The 24,868-nt window shown below is 43.6% G+C and overlaps 1 protein-coding gene across 12 annotated transcripts in view; it reads right to left on the bottom strand.

Moving 5' to 3' along the window:
* The window catches only part of NCAM1 (neural cell adhesion molecule 1), a 221,071-nt gene that overhangs the window by 59,853 nt on the left and 136,350 nt on the right, over positions 1-24,868 (bottom strand). For 6 of the 12 annotated variants that reach the window (XM_053367495.1, XM_053367496.1, XM_053367501.1 and 3 more), the window contains exons 2-9: positions 19,215-19,289; positions 17,944-18,156; positions 16,434-16,577; positions 15,849-15,986; positions 14,272-14,389; positions 13,818-13,987; positions 10,661-10,803; positions 2,527-2,556 (exon numbers count right to left, since the gene is read on the bottom strand). In XM_053367495.1, the coding sequence (XP_053223470.1) occupies positions 2,527-2,556; positions 10,661-10,803; positions 13,818-13,987; positions 14,272-14,389; positions 15,849-15,986; positions 16,434-16,577; positions 17,944-18,156; positions 19,215-19,289 (1,031 nt within the window). The remainder of the gene's footprint in view (positions 1-2,526; positions 2,557-10,660; positions 10,804-13,817; positions 13,988-14,271; positions 14,390-15,848; positions 15,987-16,433; positions 16,578-17,943; positions 18,157-19,214; positions 19,290-24,868) is intronic. The other 6 variants (XM_053367497.1, XM_053367498.1, XM_053367506.1 and 3 more) reach the window with 1 other exon arrangement.

Below are 24,868 nucleotides of genomic sequence, written 5' to 3'. Positions count from 1 at the left end.
ACCACTTTGGTTAACAAAGCATATTAGTGTCCAGATCTAACAGGATTAATTCACACATGACAATTTATCACTTATCTATAGAAAATCTGCACATTTCTGTCCAATGCACATGTACTGGAATTCTTCATTTGACAATAGTTTTCCATATGCATACATGGCAAAGAAGAAATTCTTGCATTTAGCAAACACCTCCTCCCCCACTTCAGTGTTTTACCCACTCCCAATTGCCACCCTCTTTGCTTCTGACATACTGCTTCTCTTCCCTTGAAAACAAATTCTGGATTGGATCCAAACACCCCAAAACACAAAACAGGTCTTGGGTTGGGGAAAGGAATGCATTTTCAAGGTATTTCATCTCTCTCCCGAAAAAGTGATTTTTCTGTATCTTCAATTATTTTGATAAACAAATAAATATTGTATCCTAACACATAGATAGAATTATGCTAGGAAGTATGGGGCTATAAGATTTTAAAAGGTTACAAGCAATAGCACCCCCCATACAAATACACAATGGCAGTTTTACCAGCTCAATTTCCCCCCACAAAATACTCCGAGGAAAAACAAGCTGGATTCACCTTGCGGAATAAGCAAATGAATACATTCTTAGAGAACTGGAGTTTATGAGCACCACCTCTCAGTAGTAAAACAGCACATGCAGCACGGAGGATATTAAATTATATACAAATGGATGTAGAAAGATGGTGGGCTGTCTTGAGTTCTTACCATCTTTTTCTGTTTACTAGGAACCCTGCAATCCACCAACATGTTTCACATTTGATAAAAGCAAAACTGTCTAGACTCAGTTTCTAATAAGGCTTAAGGATTATGGCCAAACTGGGCATGAATGCATCTTATTTTCCAAAAGGAAGTCACTGCATGGGGCTATGGTGCTTTGCCGTCATGCAAATTTCTTCTTCCTATGGCTAACCATCAGTCTATGGCTAACCATGCACTGGGGAAATGGTTAAAGCCTCTCTGTTCAGCTCAAATTCATATCAGGCTCCCCTAAGACTTCTTCTGGCAAAACAGAAAGACATTGACTATGCCCTCCTGCATTTCCAGCATCACACCTAGCTCAAGCCCTTGACGATCTGTGATCATCTTAATGCATTCTTACTTAAAAGAGGTTCTTATCAGGCTGAGATTCCACCTAATTCAGTATTCTTTCCAACAGACCCAGCACCTGGCAAGTGAAGGTGGTTCATCTAGAAATTGGTCCAGCAGCAAAGGAAGATCTACCTTCTGCCTGGGTTCAGAAGCAGATCACAGAAATGACCAAGAAATGACAGAAGCTCATCCTACAGAGTTCCCATCAGAGTAAGAATAACCCTTCTCATCTCCTGCCATAGATGCATACATAATGGAAGAGAGGATGATTCAGATAGGATCTCCAGCATGTTGTTGTGTTTTGGCTCTTAAGAGTTTGGAACTCTAAGCAGCAGCTAAAGAAATTATGAGAACCACAGCAGAGCCCACAGTTTCTTGCACCAGACTTCTCAGACTGATTTTGCTATAAGCCGGGTCATGTTTAGTAGTACACGGTTCTGACGCATTTCAAGAAGTCTACCCCATCCAATTTATGCAATACACGTTTCATTTGCTCGGTACACAATCCCAGTTTAATGGAAGCTGTTGGTCAAAATCATTTTTGCTAAAGTAGGGTTACGATTTAAATTATCCCCTTCCCTTCTTGCTCCCAATTTCCCAATCACAAAATTGAGCATGAAGTCCAAACTTGATGGATGTGGGATGAATGCACGCGATCAATCCCTCTCTGTTGCATTGTGGCTGAAGTTGGTGATCCATACAATACAGATAGGAGCTCCAGTTCGACATCTAGGTCAGCCAATTACCCATCTCTAAATGTAGTCTATAGGATCATCTTCTGGAGAACACATAGACTTTGAGATAGGTAATTGCACTGCTTCTGAGATGGAATGTGATGCAAACATTTTAAAGTAGAGCAGAACGTGCCTAACTGAAGGAGAATAAGCAAACAAGTGAATTTGAGCTGGGCTAAGTGGGCTGTGAGCACAAATCCTGAGATGAGGGGCATTACCAACTCACCCTCACCTTACTCCATGAGCCCATGGATGTCATGGATGAGCAATGCTTTTAAGAACTTTGCTTTGGGAATTTGTGCCTAAAAGAGCTTTCAGCCTTCTAGGTCCAAAACGGAGAATATTGTTCATTGTTATTGAACATCACAGGTCCACTTTAATCCCACCAAAGCCCCATGGTGGAGGTCCTTGGTGATGTTTGTCCCATTCCAAAGACACTGTGCTTGCTCATCCAAAGATGCAGTAGGACAGAAAGAGGTTTCTAGAGCTACCAGCAGATAGCTTGAACTTATTATAGTAGATATATAGATAATCAACACCAATGCAGTTACATTATTAATACTAGATTTAGTTGGGTTGCTTACTGCTACAAGAAATTTGTTAATCCACAACATTTAAATACATATTTATACACATATATACACAAAGCTAGAGAAGATTGGCTATTTGTCTGGTAATCTTATACCTCTTGTTTCTCGGGCCGGGTCCATGAAGCCTGGAGAGAACAGATAGATAAAACACAACACACACAAAAAAAGAGCAGTAAATGTTTACAAATGTTGTTGCTTCCCCCGCTTCAGTTAATACGTTGTATGCATCACACTGCATTCCGTGCACATGCGAAAACCAAATTTAAGAAGGGAGGTGAGGTGGGTGGGACAATGAAGGGCGAGGGGGATTACGGTGGGACCTCCATTCCCTGGTATTTGTTCCAAATCAGTAATTAAAGCAACAACAACAACAACCCCAAGTTTGATTGATCGAGGGCTAAATTATCATTTGCAGACTCGGCTTCTGCTCAGCAGCAAGGCAACTTAATCTGCACATTTGGCTCTGTCACACCATTTTGCCGCAAGCAGCCCCCAATGGCAGCAATCCCAGCGACACCCCCACCCCTGCCCCACTGCAGCAGCTTTGCAATGCAAAGATATGGACAGAAATATTTTCCTGGCACGGCATAAGCATATTACTCTGTGTCCACAAGCAGAGAACAGCTATTAAAGCGACACATTTTAAATGCTTTCTCATGCATGCATACAAGCATATTTTCTTTTTATGTTATATCATATTATTATGATGCATGCTGTTAAAGAGGCAAGAATGCTCATATCAGAAAAAAGAAGCACAATTTGAAATCTATTGAAAACAAGAAAAATAGAATCCAATTTAAACCTCGGGGTTAATTTCTCTACTACCTGAAACCCAAGGACGTTTTCCACCTATGCCAATTTTCCTGGTTTAATCTGCTGCAGTAAAAGGAGTCCATAATCACCTGGTAATAGAATCACACGACCAGGAAGATGCAAGACTTTGGGTGCAGTGAACACTGCGGATGTTTGGATGGCAGCAACAGACACAAAGGCCAATGGACACCAAACACAAATGGCATGTTCAGGGAGTGAGGATGAGCAATGAGGCACCTGTTTCCCAAATCATTCCCAGCAAGGTCAGCGCCACCAGCTCTGACAATGACCACAGTTTCCGACATACTGCGTGCACACAAACCCTGCCTCAACAATTTCTGTCTCTGCTCTGACTCAGGAAGTGCTTAGAGCCTTCACCAACCTGGTGCCCTCCAGATGTTCTGGACAACAACTCACATCAGCTCCAGCCACCACAATTGGCATAGAGATCCCACAGCTGCCCTGAGGATTCTTCCCTCTGTAGAAACGTCCCCATTCAATACAGTGGGGGGACCCAATCTGCAGCTTCAGGTGACAGCTACTCACATTAAGAGACTTGCATGCAAATACGACTGCTTGTACATGTGTAAGACTACATTACAAACAAGCCTAGTTACCCATCATACGTTAGCAATATTGCCCTGACTCCTCCTAAGCAGCAACCTGAAATCATTGACACTGCTGACGTTAATCTAAAGGAACTTTGGCCTTGTGCTGAGCCCCACTGGATGTTCTTCCCAAACACAACCGGGAGAACCAAAACAGCAGGAGTAAGGACATTTCCTTCTTGCAACAAACATATGCACTACAAATCCATAAGCCCCAAGTTCAATAAACTCCCTATAAGGATTTAGTTAAGTCAACTCTCAGTCTCAATTTACCCCATCTGCAACATGGGGAGAATAGTACTGACCCCAACTTACAAGGCATGTTAAGGAATACTAAAATAATAGATAAGAAGTACTTTTAGTTATTTAAAACAACATATAAATGCTAATTATTATTTGTCATTATCATCATTAAAGCTGCATTGAAGTGGGCAAAACTCCAGGCATTTCTAACAAAATCAATCCTTTTGAAGATCATATTCAAAAGTATGTACAAGCCATTTATTTTGGTGGAGGCACTACTAATTGAAGCTAGGGAATTTGGCACAAAAAGGGACGATTGACTGATTGCCTTGACAATGATTTATATAGTATTACAACTAACCTTGACAAACTTGAATTATAAATCATGAGCTAAGAGGCAGTCAGGTGGGGGAAACTGACTGGAGGTTTTCTGGAGAAGAAAAAGATTATCCCCTGTACTCCAATTCCCGTCCTGACTTTATGGCACGGATGACCAACCTGATTGGGCTCTAACTCAATTTCTCTAGCTATTGGCCATGCTGGCTGGGGCTGATGGGTCTTAAGAGTCTAAGAGCAGCTAGAGGCTCACAGGTTAGCCACTCCTAAGTGTATGGGTTCTCATTTTACTATGATACCAACTCACAAAGGTAAAATTTATCACAATGGTAGGGAGGGGCCAGAGGCATATAATTTAGTTAATTTAACTAATTCTCCAATAAGCAGAACCCCTATAAACCCTTTGCCAAGTGTGTTGGCAAGGCAGCTAATATGAAAAATGGGATCAATGTGTCTTTTCCATCTATTTAGTTTTTATTTTATTTTATTTATTTATTAAATTTGTACACCGCCCTATACCTGTAGATCTCAGGGTGGTTCACAACATACAAAAAACAGAAAATACATAATAAAAACAAAAACAAAGACAACCCAATAACCGCCCACCCTTCCACAACGCATTTTAAAAGGGCATTGGATGTCTATCAGTCAAAGGCCTGGTTAAAATTGAACGTTTTTGCCTGGTGCCTAAAGGTGTACCTTATCTTTATTAATCATACATATATAGTTTGGTCTGACAACTTAGGGCAAGAGGTTGGGGCAACACTGCTTACAACTTGTTGAAATACTCATTTTATTTTTATTTTTTAAAGGCTGCTGGGCCAAACCTTCTTGAGGAGTTCCAGGTCCTCGGTCTAAGTTTCCAAAACAGAGGCAAATAAGTTTATGTGCATGAGGGGAAAGTAGATGGGAGGGGGACTGCACTGGGTGGCAGTCTACTTTGTGGGAATCAGGGAGAAGGTTACTTGGCTACCTCCACTGCCTTAAACTGTCTACCAGGTGTAACTCTAACATTACCACTGTGCACCGAGCTGAAGACTTTGCACAATGCATACTAAGCTCTATCAGCTTTGGCTGCTGGGGACAGTGGGCCTAAGAACGTTGGCAAGAAACCAGCCCTAAGGTTGTGTGTATTTCTTCTGTTTCACCAAGAGAAGCTGCATAACTGATAGCAGACATGGTGTTGCACATGAAGATTCCCCCCACCACACAAGGCACCATTCCTGGCAGCAAAATTGATCCATAGACAGTACTGTTTCTGTATCTAGAGAACGCCTTGACTTGACTGCAACTAGATTATACCATTTGCACAGTCAAGCTTTTGCACAAATCCCATTCATTCACAATGGGACTTGTTCAAGAAACTTTCATGGAGAATGATGCTTCTTGAAAACACAGCAAGTTCTAGATTAAAAAACCCACAAAGTCATCTCATCAGTTAGCCTATTCTCAGGAGGCGCATCCTAATGCATAATCAACAGTTTTGAATAACAAACACCTGATCATCCATTTGACAACCTGGTAAACCTCACAAGGATCTAGTCCAGTTTAATTCTCATGCAAGAGAAACTGGACTAACCCCAGGCTTCACTGGTTTGGACAACTGGAACTATGTCCTTCCATCTGCTGATTAATACAAATGCATACCATGCACTGGTATTTAGCTGGGACATTTGAGAGTTACTGTGATAAGAACTAAGCTGCCATGTGGAATCAGATCAAAAGACCCATTTAACCCAGCTTCCAGTGGTCAACAGGAACCGAGAGATGTTTCATGGAAATTCATGAGCCAGGAAAGGAAGTGATAATTCATCCTTACTGTTCAGTCCCCATCATCTGTTAGTCAGAAATGTAGCACTGCTGGAAGATGGGGATTACAATTTTGGCTGCTGAACTAAACTAGACTTCCCCAACTGGTGCCCTTCAGATGTTGTTGGACTCCAACTCTCATCAACTCCAGCCAGAATTATGAATGCTCAAAAATGAAGATAAATTTTGTAATTGCAAGCATCTGGAGGGTACCCAGTTGGGGAAGGATCTGCTAAATCAACTCCACTCCTCCATATATTATGGTGTGCTAACAATATTAAGCACTGATGGTTTAGGAGGCCTATTTGTTGCCATTTTGCTTCACCCCAACACTTGCTTAGTTTGCTCCCATAGCACAGATCTCTTGTTTGAACTAATGACAAAACCAAAGCATAAATGCCTGAAAATTAACTGGAATGTAATGGCAATATACAAAGAACAAGGAAACTCATCAGCAAGGCATCCAGCCCACACACCAGACAAAACAGCAGCAGCAGTAGCAACAACAACAGCAGCAGCAGCAGCAGGTCTAAATTCTTCACGTTTCCCCTCCCCCTGCCCATTCCAGTCTCCATTAGAAACTATCCGAAGGAGGATGAACCTTTATATTTCCTTAGCATAGAGTGTTCAACGGCAGAAGTGAACGTTTCAAAAATATTTAGCAGTTTTACTCTGAGCTTCTTGAAGGGGAAATTCCTCAGGGAAAAATAACTCAGCCACCTCTCCCAGCTTTGTGCATTGTTTGGCTGATTTACAATGAATTCTCATGCTGTATTTGAACACAGAAAATGCTGCCATTAGTAGCTGAACATAGGGAACTATAGATAGTGGATTGGTCTATTTCTGGTTTGTGCCTGTTTTCCATGTGTTCATTCATAAGTTTATTCTGTCTCATTTCCACATTAATCTACTTTCCCATTTTTTTAACTAATCCAGATGATAATTCACATTTAAGGATGTATTCGTATTTTAATATGTATTTTTACCATAAAACATATATTTAGATCAGCATTTTAGCTCAATATGCACACTTCTGAACATATTTAATCCTAAAATATGCTTTAAAAATATACTGTTGTACTTGATTTGGATTTGGTCTGTCCATTTTTCTAAATAAACATGCCTTCCCACGTGGCTCAAACAATCTATAGTATGGCTTCTTGCGTCATTTGAACATGGACTGTGATTTGTTTGCCTTAACCAAACCTTAAACAGCAAGCCAAAAATAAACCGAGGAGTCAGATAGGAACTTGCGTGGCAGGAGAGAAGCCTGTTCACAATGAAAACACGGCTCAAGACAAACTGTAGCTTATCATGACATACAAAGCAGTCCAATGCCTCCAAGCCATTCTGCTCTCTATGTACAGTATGTGTTTGGATCTGAATTCCCTACTTTTCTACACTGTCATAACTAATGAAAAAGGTTCAACACTTTTCTTTGACCTTAAATGCAATTAACTAATAAGCACTGCTTGAATTTGTAGCTGCATAAGAACTGAGCAATGTTCTCCTTTTCTTTCTTTATTCACTTGCTGTTCATATGGGACTATTATGACGAGCGGCCAGCCCTGTGCGGCTTCTGGCCGCATCCAATCCGAAGACATCATCTTTATTTCAAAACTGCTAATTATTTTTGCCATCAAGAACAAAAAAATGGTTTCGATATGTGGTCGACGACAGTTAACAAGCGAGCACAAAGGCAGCCAGGGCTTTTGTGCCTGGAGTTACGTGCAGCGTGAAAGAGTAAAAGTGCAGGATATCAAGAGAAAAAAGAATGAACAGGCTCATTTGGATCCACAGAATGTTTTTAGGCTACATATGCATCTCTCTCTTCCCTCACCCCCCAATTTCTCCCAAGCAACTTCTGCTTTTGGTAGTTGCTGTAATGGCTGTTGCACACTGGAATCGCAGCACCAATACCCGGCCCATCATCTAAGAGCAAAAGGATGGGTACAACTTTCCTTGCATGTTTGGCAGTCAGAAAGGAACAAAAACATGCACCTCCCAAGAGGCTACAGATCCAGCAAGCTCCTGGGAAGCAATGGAATTGATTATTTAGGTCTGCAAATAAATAATCATTTCTTCGTGTGTGGTTAAGAAATCGCCTCTGGGCAACCATGCAAGGAGAAGTAGATGGAGAATTGGTTCTGTTACCTGGGGCTAGAATCAATAACACGTAGCTCCTCCACATGGTGTACCATTGACAGTGGAAGGTCACCAGATACTAGAATGACTCTACCCACCCAAGCTGGTTTTTGGTTGTAGTCGACAGAAAGGGCTATAAAACCTCCCTATTAGTGCTAGGACCTGGCCTCAGAAATAAAAGCCTTTCCTGGCTCTAGACTTGGTCCCCAGCACATACCCTTTGGCTCCTGGCCCTCTCTTGATGGCTTATCTCAGGCAAGTTCCATTCTTATGTGAAGCCATTGCAGGGTTGCAAATTACTAAGGCAAGGGTTTTTTGTTTTTGTTTTTTTGCTAAGCTGACATAAATATGAATCCTACCTTAACATACAACAAGGGCAATGAAATTGTATGAGGCTAGTTTCACCCTGTTCTGCTACCTCTCAACTGGCCAATATATGTATTGCACACATCACAGGAGACTGCTGAACCCAGGCTCCAACTATCCATCATGTGGTTTTTGCAATGTATCATATCATTTGGATTCTTACAATCATATCAAGAGTCTCCATGTCAATGACAGATATTCTGAACTATGCTAATTGGACATGGGGGACCCAGAGATAAGGGCTACAGTGAGATCCATTGGCTTACTACAGTGGAATCAGGTTAGTTGTCAACAGCCGTTTATCCTCCAAAGGATGTGCATGACATTTTGGGAACATGCCTTGGTAGAATAGCAGCCAAAGTTGTAAGCCAGGGAGTCCCCAATTCAAATTCCACCTCATCTGTTCACTCTCTTGGTAGCTATAGCTATGTTACGCTTTCCTTCATCTTGAATCCTCCATTAGCAGTGTGGGAAAGGGAAGGGGGAATCTGTCAGTTTTGAATTTCATTAGTTTCCCATTTCTCCAGTTTTAAGTTCAGTTCATGACATTTCAGCATCAGTGTGCAATTCTGTTTGAAAAAAGTCTCATGACTGAATTTTATTGCCAATTTTTCCTACTACATATATACCTTTCAGGATCCAATTTTACCTAATGTACACATTTTTGCAAGCAATCGTCTTTAGTATAATGCATTTTAGGACACATTTTCTCCTAATATACAGTGGTGCCTCGCAAGACGAAATTAATTCGTTCCGCAAGTTTTTTCTTCTTGCGAGTTTTTCGTCTTGCGAAGCACGGTTTCCCATAGGAATGCATTGAGAATCAATCAATGCGTTCCTATGGAAACTGCCTTCAGACCAGGTCCGGGGACAGTCTGTTCCCCGACCTCTTCTGAAGGCTGGGGGGGGGGGGGGGACAAGGGCTTTTCTTCCCACCGCCAGCCTTCAGAAGGCTGTTCTGAAGGCTAGCGGTGGGAAGAAAAGCCCTTCTCCCCACCTCCCACCCCGCAAGCTCCGGGGACAGGAGGGCTTTCCTCCCGCCCGCCAGCATTTTAAAAGCCCCCAGGACATCGGAGACTTCTCCGCTGTCCCGGGAAGGCAGGCGGGGGGGAGCAAAGACTTTTGCCCCCCGCCGGCCTTCAGAAGAGGTCCAGGACCTCTTCTGAAGGCCGGTGGTGGGCGAAAGTCTTTGCTCCCTATGGCCAGCATTTTAAAAGCGGTCCGGGATAGCGGGAAGCGCTTCCCTGCTATCCCGGACCGCTTTTAAAATGCTGGCGGTGGGGAGCAAAGCCTTTCGGCCCCCGCCGGCCTTCCTGGACCTCTTCTGAAGGCCGGAGGGGGGGGCGAAAGGCTTTGCTCCCCACCGCCAGCATTTAAAAGAGGTCCCCGGAGATTTCCCTATGGGCTTTCTTCTTGCGAAGCAAGCCCATAGGGAAATTCGTCTTGCGGAACGACTCAAAAATGGAAAACTCTTTCGTCTTGCGAGTTTTTCGTTTTGCGAGGCATTCGTCTTGCGAGGCACCACTGTACACATTTTTGGGGCAGAGGAACTGCATTGCAAAATATATGAATTTCAAAAGATAGGTGCGTTTTGGTTCACATATTGCCTCAAAAATGGAAAGTTAGGTAAGTCCTTATTAAAATGAAATCCAAACCATGTTCCCACTCCCGTCCCTAGTGTGGGAAATCTAATCTTGGTGAACCCTAGAGAGTTGTTTCATGGGATACTGAAATAATGTAAATATTAATTACTACTATCTGCATGTGAACCAAGCTTAGAGGAACAGCAGTTCCAGTGTGCAACATTATATTGCCAGTTGAGAGGGAGTAGAGGAAGCTCCTGGGCCTTCTACTTCCCCTGATTTTATTGCCCTGCGGCAGGAGGACTGGACCTAAGGTGAAGCAATACCTTCTCTTCATTACTGATGTTCCGTGTAGAGGTCCTCCACGTGATGGAGGGGATGGGGTCTCCAGAAGCTTCACAGGTCAGAGTGATCTGGTCTTCCAGTTCCATAGCAGTTTTGTTCTCCACATAGGTGATTTTGGGTTTTGCTAAAGAAAGGGTACAAAAACACACCAAAGAATGTTTATTTGGTTGTTGGTTTACGTTGTCTGAAAACACAGGCCACCGTCCTCCGAGGAGTCACAACTGAGCAAGGCTCATCAAAATAAATTCCATTCCCATTTATTTCATTGGGAATTGCCAAGAGTCTGACCATTACTAGTTGTAGGCGTAAGGGAACCAAAACCTATCAGGGCTTTGCAACTGTATACATGAATCTTAATAATCAATTTATTATTTTTAAGAACAATAATGCTGGATAGTAATATAAGGCTACAATCCAACCAAATATCGGCTGCACTCTAATAACAACCTAGGAATAAGACCAACGTAAGTGTTCTTCTGAGGAGGAATACATAGGATTGTGCTCAAATTCTCTCACTAAAATCCATACAATTGAAATGTAATTGACTTCTTTGTTTCTTTATTTTTAAGGCATTTGTGTACAGCCATTCATAAACATTTATTCCAGGGTACTTAACAAAACAATACAAATCAAACACAGTCAGAAAAAAAATATACAATGTAACATTAGCTTTTGATGGATCATATTAAAGTACACTATAATCCCATAATGAAAGTTAATTTGCATAATAATCTTGTTCATTTTGCATATTTTTGCTCCTGCACTCTGCAGAAAGAGATTTTAAGGAGCAGCTGAATATTCACTATGCATTGTTTTTACCCAGGGCATCTCAGGGGCCGTAGGGTCGATTGGTTCTCACTATCTAATGGCAGAGGGAAAGGTCCAACCTCGTGAGACATTTAACATAGGATGCCTCCTTCAGGAGGCTGTGGGAAGGTCTGCAGCTAGTTGCCCTCAGACATCAAGGCACCGACATCACACACAAGAGAAAGGACCCCAAGTGTGTGCATGTGGGTCAGGATCCTGATGGGAAGGGCACCCTGATAACCTCCTGGAACATGAGAAAAACCACAACCAAAGTCAATGGGCGGGAAACTTTCTCTCAAAAATGTGTATTTTAGTGGTTGTGGCTATTATGATTGGTTTTAATGTTTATCATACGTTTGTAAGTCACTTTGGGTCACTTTTGTGAGGAAAGCAACTAGTAGCAGTAGAAGTACTAGTAACAGCAGTAGTAGCAATAATAATAACAACAATGGTAGACACCGCACAAACCCAGAAAATAAGAAGAAAATGTGTATCTCACACAGAACCATAGATAGGTGATCTTGCACCCCCAGCAGAACCGCCTAGATTGCGCCCCCTAGCCATGGACAAATTAGCTCTTCTTTCTGCTTCTCCTCCAACCCTCCCCCCCATTCAATTCACCCTCTATTTAAAACCATTTCTTATGAGGCAATAATCAATATTTATAGTTATGGACATATTTTTAAGCCAATTTTGTGGCCCTCCCCATCGCCTGCACCCCTGGCAGGGGCCCATCTCACCACCCCTAGCCCTGATCCCACACACCTACCTTCTACTCTGCTGTTGAGTCCAGAAGACAAGGGTAGTTTGATTCTCTCTCCTGGCCCTTTTGGATTGCTCTCTCAAGAATTAGAAACTTGTCAAATATTACATGAAATCTGGGAAGCTAAGCTGGGGACTAGCAAACTCGTTTTTATCTATGTACCAGGTATAGACATATTTATTCATGTGCTGCTGTTGTTTTAGACTGTGTGTGTGTGTATCTATATCTATCTTGTTAAAGCTATGGTTTTCCCAGTAGTGATGTATGGAAGTGAAAGCTAGACCATAAAGAAGGCTGATCGCCGAAGAATTGATGCTTTTGAATTATGGTGCTGGAGGAGACTCTTGAGAGTCCCATGGACTGCAAGAAGATCAAACCTCTCCATTCTGAAGGAAATCGGCCCTGAGTGCTCACTGGAAGGACACATCGTGAAGCTGAGACTACAATACTTTGGCCACCTCATGAGAAGAGAAGACTCCCTGGAAAAGACCCTGATGTTGGGAAAGATTGAGGGCACAAGGAGAAGGGGACGACAGAGGACAAGATGGTTGGACAGTGTTCTCGAAGCTACCAGCATGAGTTTGACCAAACTGCGGGAGGCAGTGGAAGACAGGAGTGCTTGGCATGCTCTGGTCCATGGGGTCATGAAGAGTCGGACACGACTAAACGACTAAACAACAAACAACAACAATCTATCATCTATCTATCTACACACACACACACACACACGGAACTATTTAAACTTCTTATTTAAAAATAACTTCAAGATGCCTCATGGGAAGCAATTCAAATGAAACAAAATGAAACAAAATAAATAATTAACTTCCAAGCATTTGATGGGATGGTTACTTTTACAACTTTTTAAGTTCATTATTCCTGAGGCTCTGTCTACTGGGGTGGTGTGGTAATGATATTATGGGTGGAATTCGACATAGCACTAAGGAGCTGGTTCCATTTCCATTTCTGCCTGTCTGACGGAATGATCTCCCCTTTCTTCTCCATGCACAGGGCTGTGGAAGTTCTCATGATCTCCAGAGTGGATTTGGAGGAGGCACAGGGTGCGTGCAGGGGGAAGAGGAGGTGAAGCTCCATTGAGGTAGCCGGAGTCCTTGCACTGACTTCCACTAGTGGAACGGGTTATTTAAATCGGGCGGTGTAGTGCTTAGGAGCAATAGATTCGTAATCTGGGGAACCGGGTTCACGTCTCTGCTCCTCCACATGCAGCTGCTGGGTGACCTTGGGCTAGACACACGTCTCTGAAGTCTCTCAGCCCCACCCACCTCACAGAGTGTTTGTTGTGGGGGAGGAAGGGAAAGGAGACTCCGTAGGGTAGTGATAAAGAGGGATATCAAATCCAAACTCCTCTTCTTCTTATATTTTTATATCACTATCTTGTTTTAGTTTTCGTATGTTTTAAATCTTTAAGATCCCTTGAGCCTTTTTTAGAAACAGGTGTTTAAGAAATTTAACTAAATCTTCTAACAGATACCGAAGACCAACCTTTGTCTGTTTATTTTTGGGTCAGAGAGGAGAAAGAATGAACTAGAAGCAATAAAAGCCCAACTTACCGAAGACTTTGAGGTGTATGGTGGCATCATGCTCGCCAGCTTTATTCTCAGCAATGCAGAGATACTCTGCCTCGTCGTTCTTCTCCACCTTGCGAATAGTCAGCTCTGAGCCGTCATAACTGAAGCCATACTTTTCATCATCCTCACCTCTTTCTATTGATTCCCCATCCCTGAAGGATGCAAAGCACATGGACAGATGTGGTTATTTCAACTGCGGGGTTTATAAGTTGGGGTTGGCTTTCAAAAGTAAAGTGACTGGAACTGAAGGAGGTTAAAGGAAAGCATCATGTTATTACTCAACCCATGCTCTTGGAGGGAATTAATTTGGGTCAAAGCAAGACAACAACACTAAGCCTTTTGGGGCACCCTGGTGTTCCATAGCAACGGTGCCCTCTCAACTAAAACCTGCTAGCACAGTGCTAATGAACATGACCAGAGATTCTGCACATCTTACTTGGTCCAACTGATGGTTGGCTCTGGAAAGCCGTCTGCATCACACACGAGTTTGACTGACTGGCTGAGATTTGCTGTGGCATTCACAGTGCTCTGCTTGGAGCGAACAGTAGGAGGCACTGAAAGAAAGAGAAACAAAGAGCAAGAGATACACTTTTGATGAGCAGCAGATAGAGAGGCAGAGCCGCTAAACAGGCCAAGACCATTGCCAAATGGACTCCAGAGAAGAGTCCTGTTCTTGGGTGTCCTCCGCACTCTATGCCTCTCCACTATTTGGTGTTTGATTTAGTTGCATAATTACTAAAAAGAAGTCTTCTTACAATATTCTAACAGAGTTTATGGGCAAGGACTCTAATTGTCTCCAAAACGCCAAATTCTAAACTGATCAAAACTCTGCAATATGACAAATAAAAACAAACACAAATGCAGAAAACGTGTCCAGAAAGTGACATATCGGTACTGTTTATTTAGTACCTACAAGCCATTTCACTGCTCAAATGCAGCCAACCTGTGACTTTGGGGCACTTCAAATATTGTTCCGTTCAGTTAATGCAACTTATACTTCCTGAAAAGGTTGGCTGTTTAGTTTGAATTGTTCGTGTTAGCAGTCCCAGTCTAAAGGAAAACCTCCATGTGCCATCACTTGTCATTTCTGCATGATAATTTTGGCCATGAAATGCCTCTGAATTCCTTGGTTGTGAGAAGTGTCAACTTGGGAGAAGGTTATTGCACTTCTTCCTTCCCCCACCCCATGCCAACAAAACCTCTCTTCTAAGGCTCTTGAGGAGCAAGGGAGATGGCTAAGTAGCAGAGCACATGTTTAAAATGGACAAGGTCCCAGGTTCACTCTAATTAAAAGGATCAAGCAGCAGGTGATGGGAAAGAAGCTTCTCTACATGAGACTTTGTAGAGTCATTACCTTACAGAACAAGCAATATTGGATCAAACGTCTGACTCAGTGGAAGACAGCTTCCAATATTGATAGTATCTTTGGGAAGGGCTATAGCTCAATGGTAAATGCTTTGTATGCAAAAGGTCCCACATCCAATCCCCCACCTTATTCTGTCTCAACCCCACAACAGACACACACACACACACACACACACACACACACACACACACTTTAATATGGCCCCCATAAGCCACAGCCAAGTCAATGATAGCATCTGGAGTGAAAACCTTTGTCAGTCCAAGAACCTATTCCTTCATGGGTGACCTTGTGGAGGTCGTGTACCAGTGGTGGAAGGGACCAGAGGCAAAGTGGGCAGAGCAACTGATATACAGTAACTCTTGCTATTGGGCTACATTCCAGCAGCCACACAGAAGTCAGAGATTTCTACACACCCAAAGCTGGGAAGGAAGAGACACGATCATAGTTCAATGAGACATTGTAGCCAGGTGAAAGTGCTCGACCCTTAGAGTGTGGCCTGGGAAGAGCCCTGAGGGTCAGAAAGAGAGGCTTGGAGACTCCCATTGGGGCCCTGAGGCTCTCCTCTCCTGTTGTAGAGAATACTGGGAAAGGTGGGCAAGTAGCTTGGCGCAGTATAAGGCAGGCAGCTTCCTACGTTCCTAACTCACCATTGACAATGACATGAATGTCTCTGAAATCAACCTCTCCACGAGCCAGGATCCTTCCTTCACACCGGTACATCCCCTCATCTGTTTTCTTTATTCCTCTGATCTGTAGGTAGTTGTTGGGCAGCACAACAAACCGCACTGCAAGAAAAAATTGAAACAGAAAGCTTGATAGTGGCCACCTAGGATTCTTTTGTACAGCTATCCCTGATATGTTCATCTTGGACAATAAGCTTAATCTGAACAGCATTTCTCTCCCTCTCTCCTAGTTTCCATAATCAAGCTTACCAGGGCCTGGAAGAAGTTGGGTCCAATTAAACCAGCAATAAGAGCTGATAAACACAAGAAGCCCAGTTGCTGCAGCAAGGAGGTTTAGTAGGTGACATAAAAATGTATCCTAAATCTAGTCCTGGGCTCTCAAGTTCCCCACCTCTTATGCACCTGCACTAAGCCCCACAGGGTCTGTTTGGCAGCCTCAGTGCTTCATTCTGCTTGCTGATGCCTGGTGCTCCCTTTCATCTTTCACAACAACTAGGTTCTGGCCCTGCAATAAAGATTTTCAAAGTTCTTTCCTCACCACCACCTTACCATCTTTTTTAAGAACAACATCTCTGCCAGTGTGCTTCCATATGACTGCGGGAGGCAGCGAGGAGACAACATCACACACAATGACTGCATCCTCTCCTTCTTTGAACTCTTGTGGACTGGGAGCATTCCTGAAAGTCAGCTTCTCTGGAAAGCAAGCAGAGAGAGTTAACCACATCTGACCTCATACACCCAAGAGGCAGCATGACACATACTAAGTACAGAAGCATAGAGTTGGAGGGGTCCTTGTAAGGCCATCCAGTCCAGCCCCTTCTCCGTGCAGGAAAGCCAAAGCTGGAGTAACCACCCAACAGTCTGCCTGAAGTCCCAACAAAGGCTCAGTACCCCACTGCACTTATCAGCCTATGCAATCCAGAAAAATAAGGTCAGCAGCAAAAGTTGAAATGTAAAGAACAGCAAAGCAAAGGCAGAAGCTGCTGCTCATGTCACTATCTTGGCTCTTTTGAGTTTGCTGAAGCCACTAGCATTGCAAGCAGAGGCGTACCTAGGGTCCCTTGTGCCCTTGGCAAGGAGCTGTTTCAGCACCCACAGCAAGGAGCAGTACTGGCACCCCCTGCCTGAAAAAAAATCACTGTACTGCAGTAGCCACATTAGAAATTACTACACTTTATGTGACCCAAGTATTCAGTGTCTGGAGTGAGAGCGAGGCGAGGAGGAAGGACAAAAAAGTTCACATGCTTTCGTGTTGTGGTGTGAGAAGGACGGGAAGCTTCTCCTTCGCTCTCAACACGACAGCAGTGCTGTGTCTCCTCACACATATACATCATACACTCAATAGATTTTTGCAGGGGGCTGCACCCCTGGAGGGGGCTGGTTTCGCCAACCCCTATGTACACCTCTGACTACAAGAGGCTCTGACAGTGCAGGTGGCTCTAGGAAACTCAAGCGAGACAAGGGAAAACAAAACCACACAGGGATCATTTGCTTGTTTTGCAGGGTTCAATAGGCTCTGATCACCAGATTGCAGTGAGCCATGCTGACTCTAGGATTTTAATTAGTTCATCGGTTGGCTGAAAATATTTATATCCTCCCTTTACCCACAAAATGACCAGTCACAAGGAAAATACATAATGCTTAACAGAACAACAATAAAACATGAGCCAAAAATATTTAGAACACAAAGAAACCTAAGACAAGAACAGTATCTGGGGTCCCTTTGACATAAAACTCAGTGAGGCCCACTTCTTAAACTATGAGAGATGGGCTTTCTACTGAGGACACCCCAGTAATGGTGCCCCACCCCAAAACCTTTATTGGGGTGGCAATAAAGGTTTTGGGGTGGGGCACCATTACTGGGGTGTCCTCAGTAGAAAGCCCTGGTAGCTGGAATGACACCTAGTCTGAAGGGCTGAAACTCATCAACATTCTTCCAAAAACTGGAAGACACTGGGACATATAAATGTAAGCATACAATGTTCCTGACACACATTGTAAAATTGCCCTCCCACCTAGCTCTCCCACCCTTTGAAAGGAAATAGGTCAGGTATCTTACGGAAAATCTTCACGTTGAGTGTGGCCTCCACATCGCCTTCTTCACTGGAGACAACACATTTGTAAATGCCAGCATCGTCTATGTTGACATTGTAGATGGTGAGAGTAGATGAATCCTCCGTCCGCACCACTGAGATGTGCTGTTGGTTTGTCGTCAGCTTCTCACCGTTGGGGGCAAACCAGGAGATGTCTTTGGATTTGGCATCTCCAGTCACTAAATCAAAAAGGGTAAGATGTTCAAGGATAAAAATCATTGGATGTTCCCTCTTCCTTTGGAATCATTCAGACAACCCCCTAGAATCTGGGCAGGTGTGGGGCGGCCTCTTAGAATCACTGCTCTTGGGGCCCACCATACAGGTGATAAAGCTTTACTGAACACCAAGGAATAAAGTCATGGGTGGGTGAAGGTTCAAATCTGTGATGTATTAACATCCTGCTGTTCATGGGAGCCCTTGCACTGCAGATGATAGGCACTGTGATTCTAAGGATTTGCTATGCATTCATTACTGACCGCTTGCAGCTCAGGTCCCAGGGAAAATTAGAAAAGCATTCACAAGGCTTAAAGTGGTGGTGGGGCGAGTTAGCTTTCTCACAGCAGTTCTAGAATTCCCCAAGAAAGGGCTTGAAATATATTAAAAAGAGGACACCGAAGATGTTTCCTAAACCCTTTGGGTCTCTGTCATCCGCAATATAGAAGGTGCCAGACTCTTTACAGTTAGTTTCAATTTATAACCAAAGGTCTAGACACAGATTACAATACATTGGAATCCAAGCACACACAAAAAAGAAACTCTAGAATCTAGACAAGCAACAGAAGCTTTCTGAACATGTCCCACCAAAACGGAAGTCTCTGCGTACTCTCAGTACGCTTTTACACCCAGCGGCCAAAATCACATCTCAAGACAACTTCCTGAAGATTCTCCTTCATCTGTCACAATTGTATGCATGTTTAAAGGAAACAGCCCCCACTGTATTCAGTGGGACTTGGATATGCATGGAATTGCTGGCTTATGTTAGAGGAAAGGGTGATTCCACCATTCTATTGTAAATGCTTACAACATCTTTGGATCAGTAATCTTTGTGCAAAGCTGGGAGAATGAGAGCACACTCAAGATGGTCTCCAAATTTGTTAAGGGACAAACATTGTAAAGGGACCTCGTAATGGGATCTTAAGACAAGGGATTCTGCCTTTCCACAAGCAATATGCTGACTAACCAATAATGTTTCACCCCAAGCAGCTATGAACAGCCAAAGTGGGAAGGCATTACTCACCTTGACACAAGAAGAATTTGGACTCTCCAACAGGCACCTCCACTTTATTTGGAGCAATGTTCACCTGGAGAGAGACTGCAAAAAACAAGAAGAAGCAGATCAGAGAGAAATGCTATGATGTGACAGCATTTGTACTTAGCAAAATACAAATCTGCTCTTTTGTCATGTAAAACTGTAGGATGTTTGGTTATGCTAAAATTGCTCCACGGTGAAGGCTAGCTGTTCATGCCTATACCTGTATTTTAAGGGGCCATTAATATGGATTTTGGGATGCGGGTGGCGCTGTGGGTTAAACCACAGAGCCTAGGACTTGCCGATCAGAAGGTCGGCGGTTCGAATCCCCACGACGGGGTGAGCTCCCGTTGCTCGGTCCCAGCTCTAGCAGTTCAAAAGCATGTCAAAGTGCAAGTAGATAAATAGGTACCGCTCCTGCAGGAAGGTAAACGGCATTTCCATGCGCTGCTCTGGTTCACCAGAAGCGGCTTAGTCATGCTGGCCACATGACCCAGAAGCTGTACGCCGGCTCCCTCGGCCAATAAAGCGAGATGAGTGCCGCAACCCTAGAGTCGGCCACGACTGGACCTAATGGTCAGGGGTCCCTTTACCTTTACCTATTTTTGTCTCCAGTAGACCTATAGTTGAGAGGAAGGTTAGAATACATCCTGTCACAGAAATTAAGGAGCAATTGTCCTTCTGCAGGGATGCCACTATTTTGTAAAATTAGTTACTGTATTTACTCAAATCTAATGCTCACCTTTTTTGGCCAAATTACAGTGCAACAATTTAGGTGCACATTAGATTTGATGGCTGGGACGCGGGTGGCGCTGTGGGTAAAACCTCAGTGCCTAGGGCTTGCCGATCGCATGGTCGGCGGTTCGAATCCCCGCGGTGGGGTGAGCTCCTGTCTTTCGGTCCCAGCTCCTGCCCACCTAGCAGTTCGAAAGCACTCTTAAGTGCAAGTAGATAAATAGGTAGCGCTTTATAGCGGGAAGGTAAACGACGTTTCCGTGTGCTGCGCTGGTGCTGGCTCGCCAGAGCAGCTTTGTCACGCTGGCCATGTGACCTGGAAATGTCTCTGGACAACGCTGGCCCCCGGCCTCTTAAGTGAGATGGGCGCACAACCCTAGAGTCGGACACGACTGGCCCGTACGGGCAGGGGTACTTTTACTTTTACCTAGATTTGATGGCACATTTACATTCGACAGCAAATACTTTTTTTTTTGGTTTCAAGGTTCTGGAAATTGAGGTATACATTAGATTCAATAGTTCATTAAACTTGAATAAATACGGTATCACCAGCTTATAACCTGGTTTGGAGCAACAGGAACAGTCTGATAGCATCTGGGGCTTGTTAGCAGCTCCAAGTGTAGGGGTCGGTCTCTCCCCCCCCCCCCCGCATGTGTGTGTATGCGCGCGCCTATGAGAAAATAATTGAGAGTCATGCCAACTATTCTGAATTGGCTCTACATAGGCAAGGAGAATTAGTCCATGGTCAGTCAGTCCCTTAATATTAGTCCATGAGCAAAGTGCCTTTTGAACTCCCGTCTCTCCAGTACACTTCCCCCTTGAAAGTCTTTGTACGCTCTTGTGACGGCACTGGAGGTGACTATCTCTCTTTTCCAATATGCTGGTTGCCCTTTTACTCTACTTTATTTCTATGTAATCTAATTTTGCTCATCCATATTACTTTAACATAATTCACTCCCAGACAGAATGGAAGAGCCACACACAGTAATAGAATGTGAAATGTTTATTAGATTCAGTGTGGTGAGACCTAAATAGCCCAGGACCAAAGAGATGTGGTGTCTTCCTTCAATTTATTGCCCTGTCATCCACTCTTGTACACTGGGCAGTGCCCATCACCAAGGGTGGGGTTTCAGCTATGGGGCACAAGAACCCAGGCACACATGAGCAATTTGAATGCACACAGCTGTAGTCTCGAAGCTGAGATTCAGAAGTGGTCATCCCAAAACAAAACACATATCTAGAAGGAAAATCGACTTCAAGAGGTTTTGCTCACAGGTCTCTGTTACACTGTAGGGCTTTTGATTCTGCTGTATCCAACTAGGTTATAATCACAATGGACCACTGAAATGGACCCACAATGGACCTACTGAGTTAGGGCTCATTCCCACTTCTGTTTGCCCCATTGCTTCCCCCTGAGAAAACCCACAGTTTAGTGCTGAATCGGAACAAATAGCAATCTGGATTTCAGCCGATTGGTCTGATTTAGCGCTAAAGGGCAGGCTTTTGGGGGGGAGGGGAGAAGCAGTGGGGCAAAGGCAAAACCACTCAGACCTGTGCCTAGGTACAGGATAAGCAGAAGTGTGGACAAGCCCAAGTCATGTCTATTAACCTCGAAAGGTCTACTCAGGCTTACATCGACGGAGCTTTTGGCCAGCCTTCTCAAACATGCTTCCCTCCAGATGTTGTGTGGCTCCAACTCTCATCAGCCACAACAGCTGTCATGGCCAATGGTCAGGGATGATGTGATCTGGAGTGCAACCAGGATGGAAAAGGCTGTTTCAGGGGTTTATCTTCTGACCCAATTCTTGCCTTCCATTGTATGGGGGTTCCCTGGCCCTCAAACCACTTGTGAGTGAAATTTAAAGCTGAAGGATCCCAAAACAATTGGAGGAGACATCAGCTGGTTCTATGCCAAACTCAAGTTGGCCCTTGGATTTGTCTCAGACGTCTGCCCTGCAATGCTGGGATTCATCAGAGCACACCTTCCTCTGTGCCTTGCTAGCTGGGGATCTTTTTGTTCCATACTATAAATGCCTCTCCATCACAACTACACATTCTCTCTTGGACTCCAGAATCTGTGAGCATTGTGGTCTTTCGTGATAAGTAATGAGCCATTAGGGAAGGCATAATTGGATGCTGGCTCACTTCCACGGACAAGCTTGCCGGAGCTTCCTGGCCTAACAAGTCCAGGTCAGAGAAGGATTTCAAGAGGTTTGACCTAATGTGTGCAATTTCCAAATTGCAGCCATTAGTTGGAGAGAAAACAATCACCATAATAGAACAACTGCTCAGTCCAGCATAGCCAAAACATTCCTCCATACCTCTACTCCTGCAAATGCTTAATTTGTTAAAACTCTTTAGTGGTCCAGCATAACAAAACTGGCTTCCTTTCAGGGGTGGCTGGACCACAAAGCTGTTTGATGCATGTGCCTATCTGCCCCCACATAGAGAATTTTAAAACCACAATGATCCTGCGGAAAGGAATCAGTCTCCTTAAGATAGCAGCAGCAGTATTCCTCCTTAGCAGCACACAAGGACAGTGGAGAAACTCAGGACTTGTTCACACTTCCTGTTGTCCCACTGTTGTCTCCCCACCCAAACCCAAGAAATCAGAGCTCAATCAGAGCAAACAGCCATTTAGATTTTCTCAAGATTGACATTTGCTCTGATTTAGCATTAAAGAGTGGGTTTCCCCTGGGAAAGGAGCAGGGCAAGAGAAAGAACACTCCGACCTGTGCTTTCCAGGCACTGGACAATCAGAAATGTGGATGAACCCTCAGTTACTTCTTATTTTATTGTGAGCCCAACTAATTTGCATTTCCCAAGCCCAGGTCAGAGAACATGTGAGCTGAAATGCAGCTGCCATGTGAAATTCACTCTTCCCTGCACTTCTCCAGTCAAAAAGTGCACATATCAAGGAAAAGTGTGGACCGAAATGTGGACATTTGAAAGAAAAAAAAGGAATGTACAAAAATGCTTATGGTTTATATTAGGCAAAATTGCATACAAAAATATGTCATCAGAACAAATGTGTGCAAAAATGCATACACTGGCATTTAAAAAATGGAAACCTGCTTGAATTTTGCCTGTTGTCTATGTGGTGGTTCTTTCAGCACTAAGTGAAGACGTCTTCTTCCTTTCCTCAGGCTTTTCAGGTTTTTCTTTTTGGTGTTTCAGTGATCTTTTGTACTGTCACTGGTTTTCATTTTATTCCACTATTGCTTTTATTTTGTTCTACATTTTATGTTTTACATCCGATTTTTACAACTTAATGGCTTTAAATTTTTACTTCAGTCTCGTAGCCACAGGCAAGAAGGAACTGAGTGCAGGCAAGGGAGTGGGCTGGTGGATAAAGGCCAGAGTGCCTTCCACACTCCATTGTACCCAGTGCAGGAATGTAGCAGGCTGCTATAGGAAAAAACAGGACTTCTCTGCCCCCTGCTTCTTCTAGCCCCAGCAGGCTACTGCGGGGGAAGGCAGACTAGTAACTTTTGTTAGCTTCAAGTCTCTTTTATTTGTGTCCAGAAAACTTGCAACTGTGAGATATATAAATATTCCAAACCAGCAGACAACCAGAGCCCCGCTGACAGAGGTCACACAGAGGTTAAGGTGTGCAAACCGCATCCCGGAACATTACCCTTGCAAAAGGGCCATACCTTGCCTGCTTTTTTTTTTTTTAATGCATAAAATTTAAGACTTTGCCTTCCTGCTTTCTTTTTAGGCTGATGAATTTTTGATGTGTCTTATTGATTGTCAGCTTACGTTTTCTAAGCTTTTAGGCTGTAAGCCACCATGGCTTCCCTTCCAAAAAAAAAAAGCTAAAATAACTTTGAAAGGTCCCAGGTTCAATTCCTGACATCTCTACTTAAAGAAGGTCTCCAGTAGCTTGGTTCTCTCCAAAACCAACATTGCGCACGGGAATGAGAAGATTGTCTCATTCAGAGATGTAATTGCTGCTTCAACATCTAATGTTGTTGCAGGGCTGGTATTCATTGCACGAGTCTACATTATGCCACTCTTGATATTGAAAGGTACGTATCAGCCCAATGGTCCCAGTCTAGATCAACCTTCTCCAAACTGGAACCTGCAAGTTGTTGTTGGACTACTAATCCAAATATCCCTGACAACTGGTCATAGATTGTAGCCTACATTCCCAGAGGCCAACCAGATGCTTCCAAGCAGGATATGAGAGCAGCACCTGTCCCTTACCCCAAGTCTCTGAATCTGGAGGTTCTATTCACCTGTTGATAACCCAGCTATCCTCCACAAATTTGTCTAATATTTTCCCAAAGCCATGCAAGTTATTGTGGCAAGGAGTTCCATAAAGTAACTATAGCTACTTTCTTTTGCCTTTCCTGGTTCTTTTTAGGTTCCTTCTGCTTAAAAAAAGGGGGGAGGGGGGGACAGAGTTGAGATGCGCCACCTAAAACTCAGATGGTTTTTCTTCAAAGTGCTGACAAGAAGAAACCTGTTTCCTTTACACTTGATTTACTTTCTCCCACATCAAGACGGACATTGTGTGCTCCTATAAATAAGCCTCTGCTGACAGTCACTGAGCCAGCCTTTAAAAATTTCAGTGTCTTGTTTGAAAGATGCTGCTAAAGGACAACAGGTTGACAATGGGACTGATTGCACAGCTGGATCAACTGAGGGGAGGGAGAAAACAAGGGGTATGATTTGGTGGGGCTTTGGCCCATGTTTCTGGAGAGAAAGGAAGTAGCGAGACTTGGATACCAGCAGGATGGGAAAATGCTGGGTATCAGCTGTTCAGATGGGCAAATTCTGAGCTTTCAAATCTTGGGGCCTCCAAAATACTGCAATTTAGTTGTTACAAGAACTGTCAACAGATTTAATATAGGTTAATAATAATAATAACAACTACTACTACTACTACTACTACTACTACT

Source organism: Podarcis raffonei, chromosome 15 (assembly GCF_027172205.1).
Source record: "Podarcis raffonei isolate rPodRaf1 chromosome 15, rPodRaf1.pri, whole genome shotgun sequence".
Taxonomy (NCBI): Eukaryota; Metazoa; Chordata; class Lepidosauria; order Squamata; family Lacertidae; genus Podarcis; species Podarcis raffonei.
Note: the sequence above shows the minus strand (reverse complement) of the source record. Positions and strands in the feature narration are given on the sequence as shown.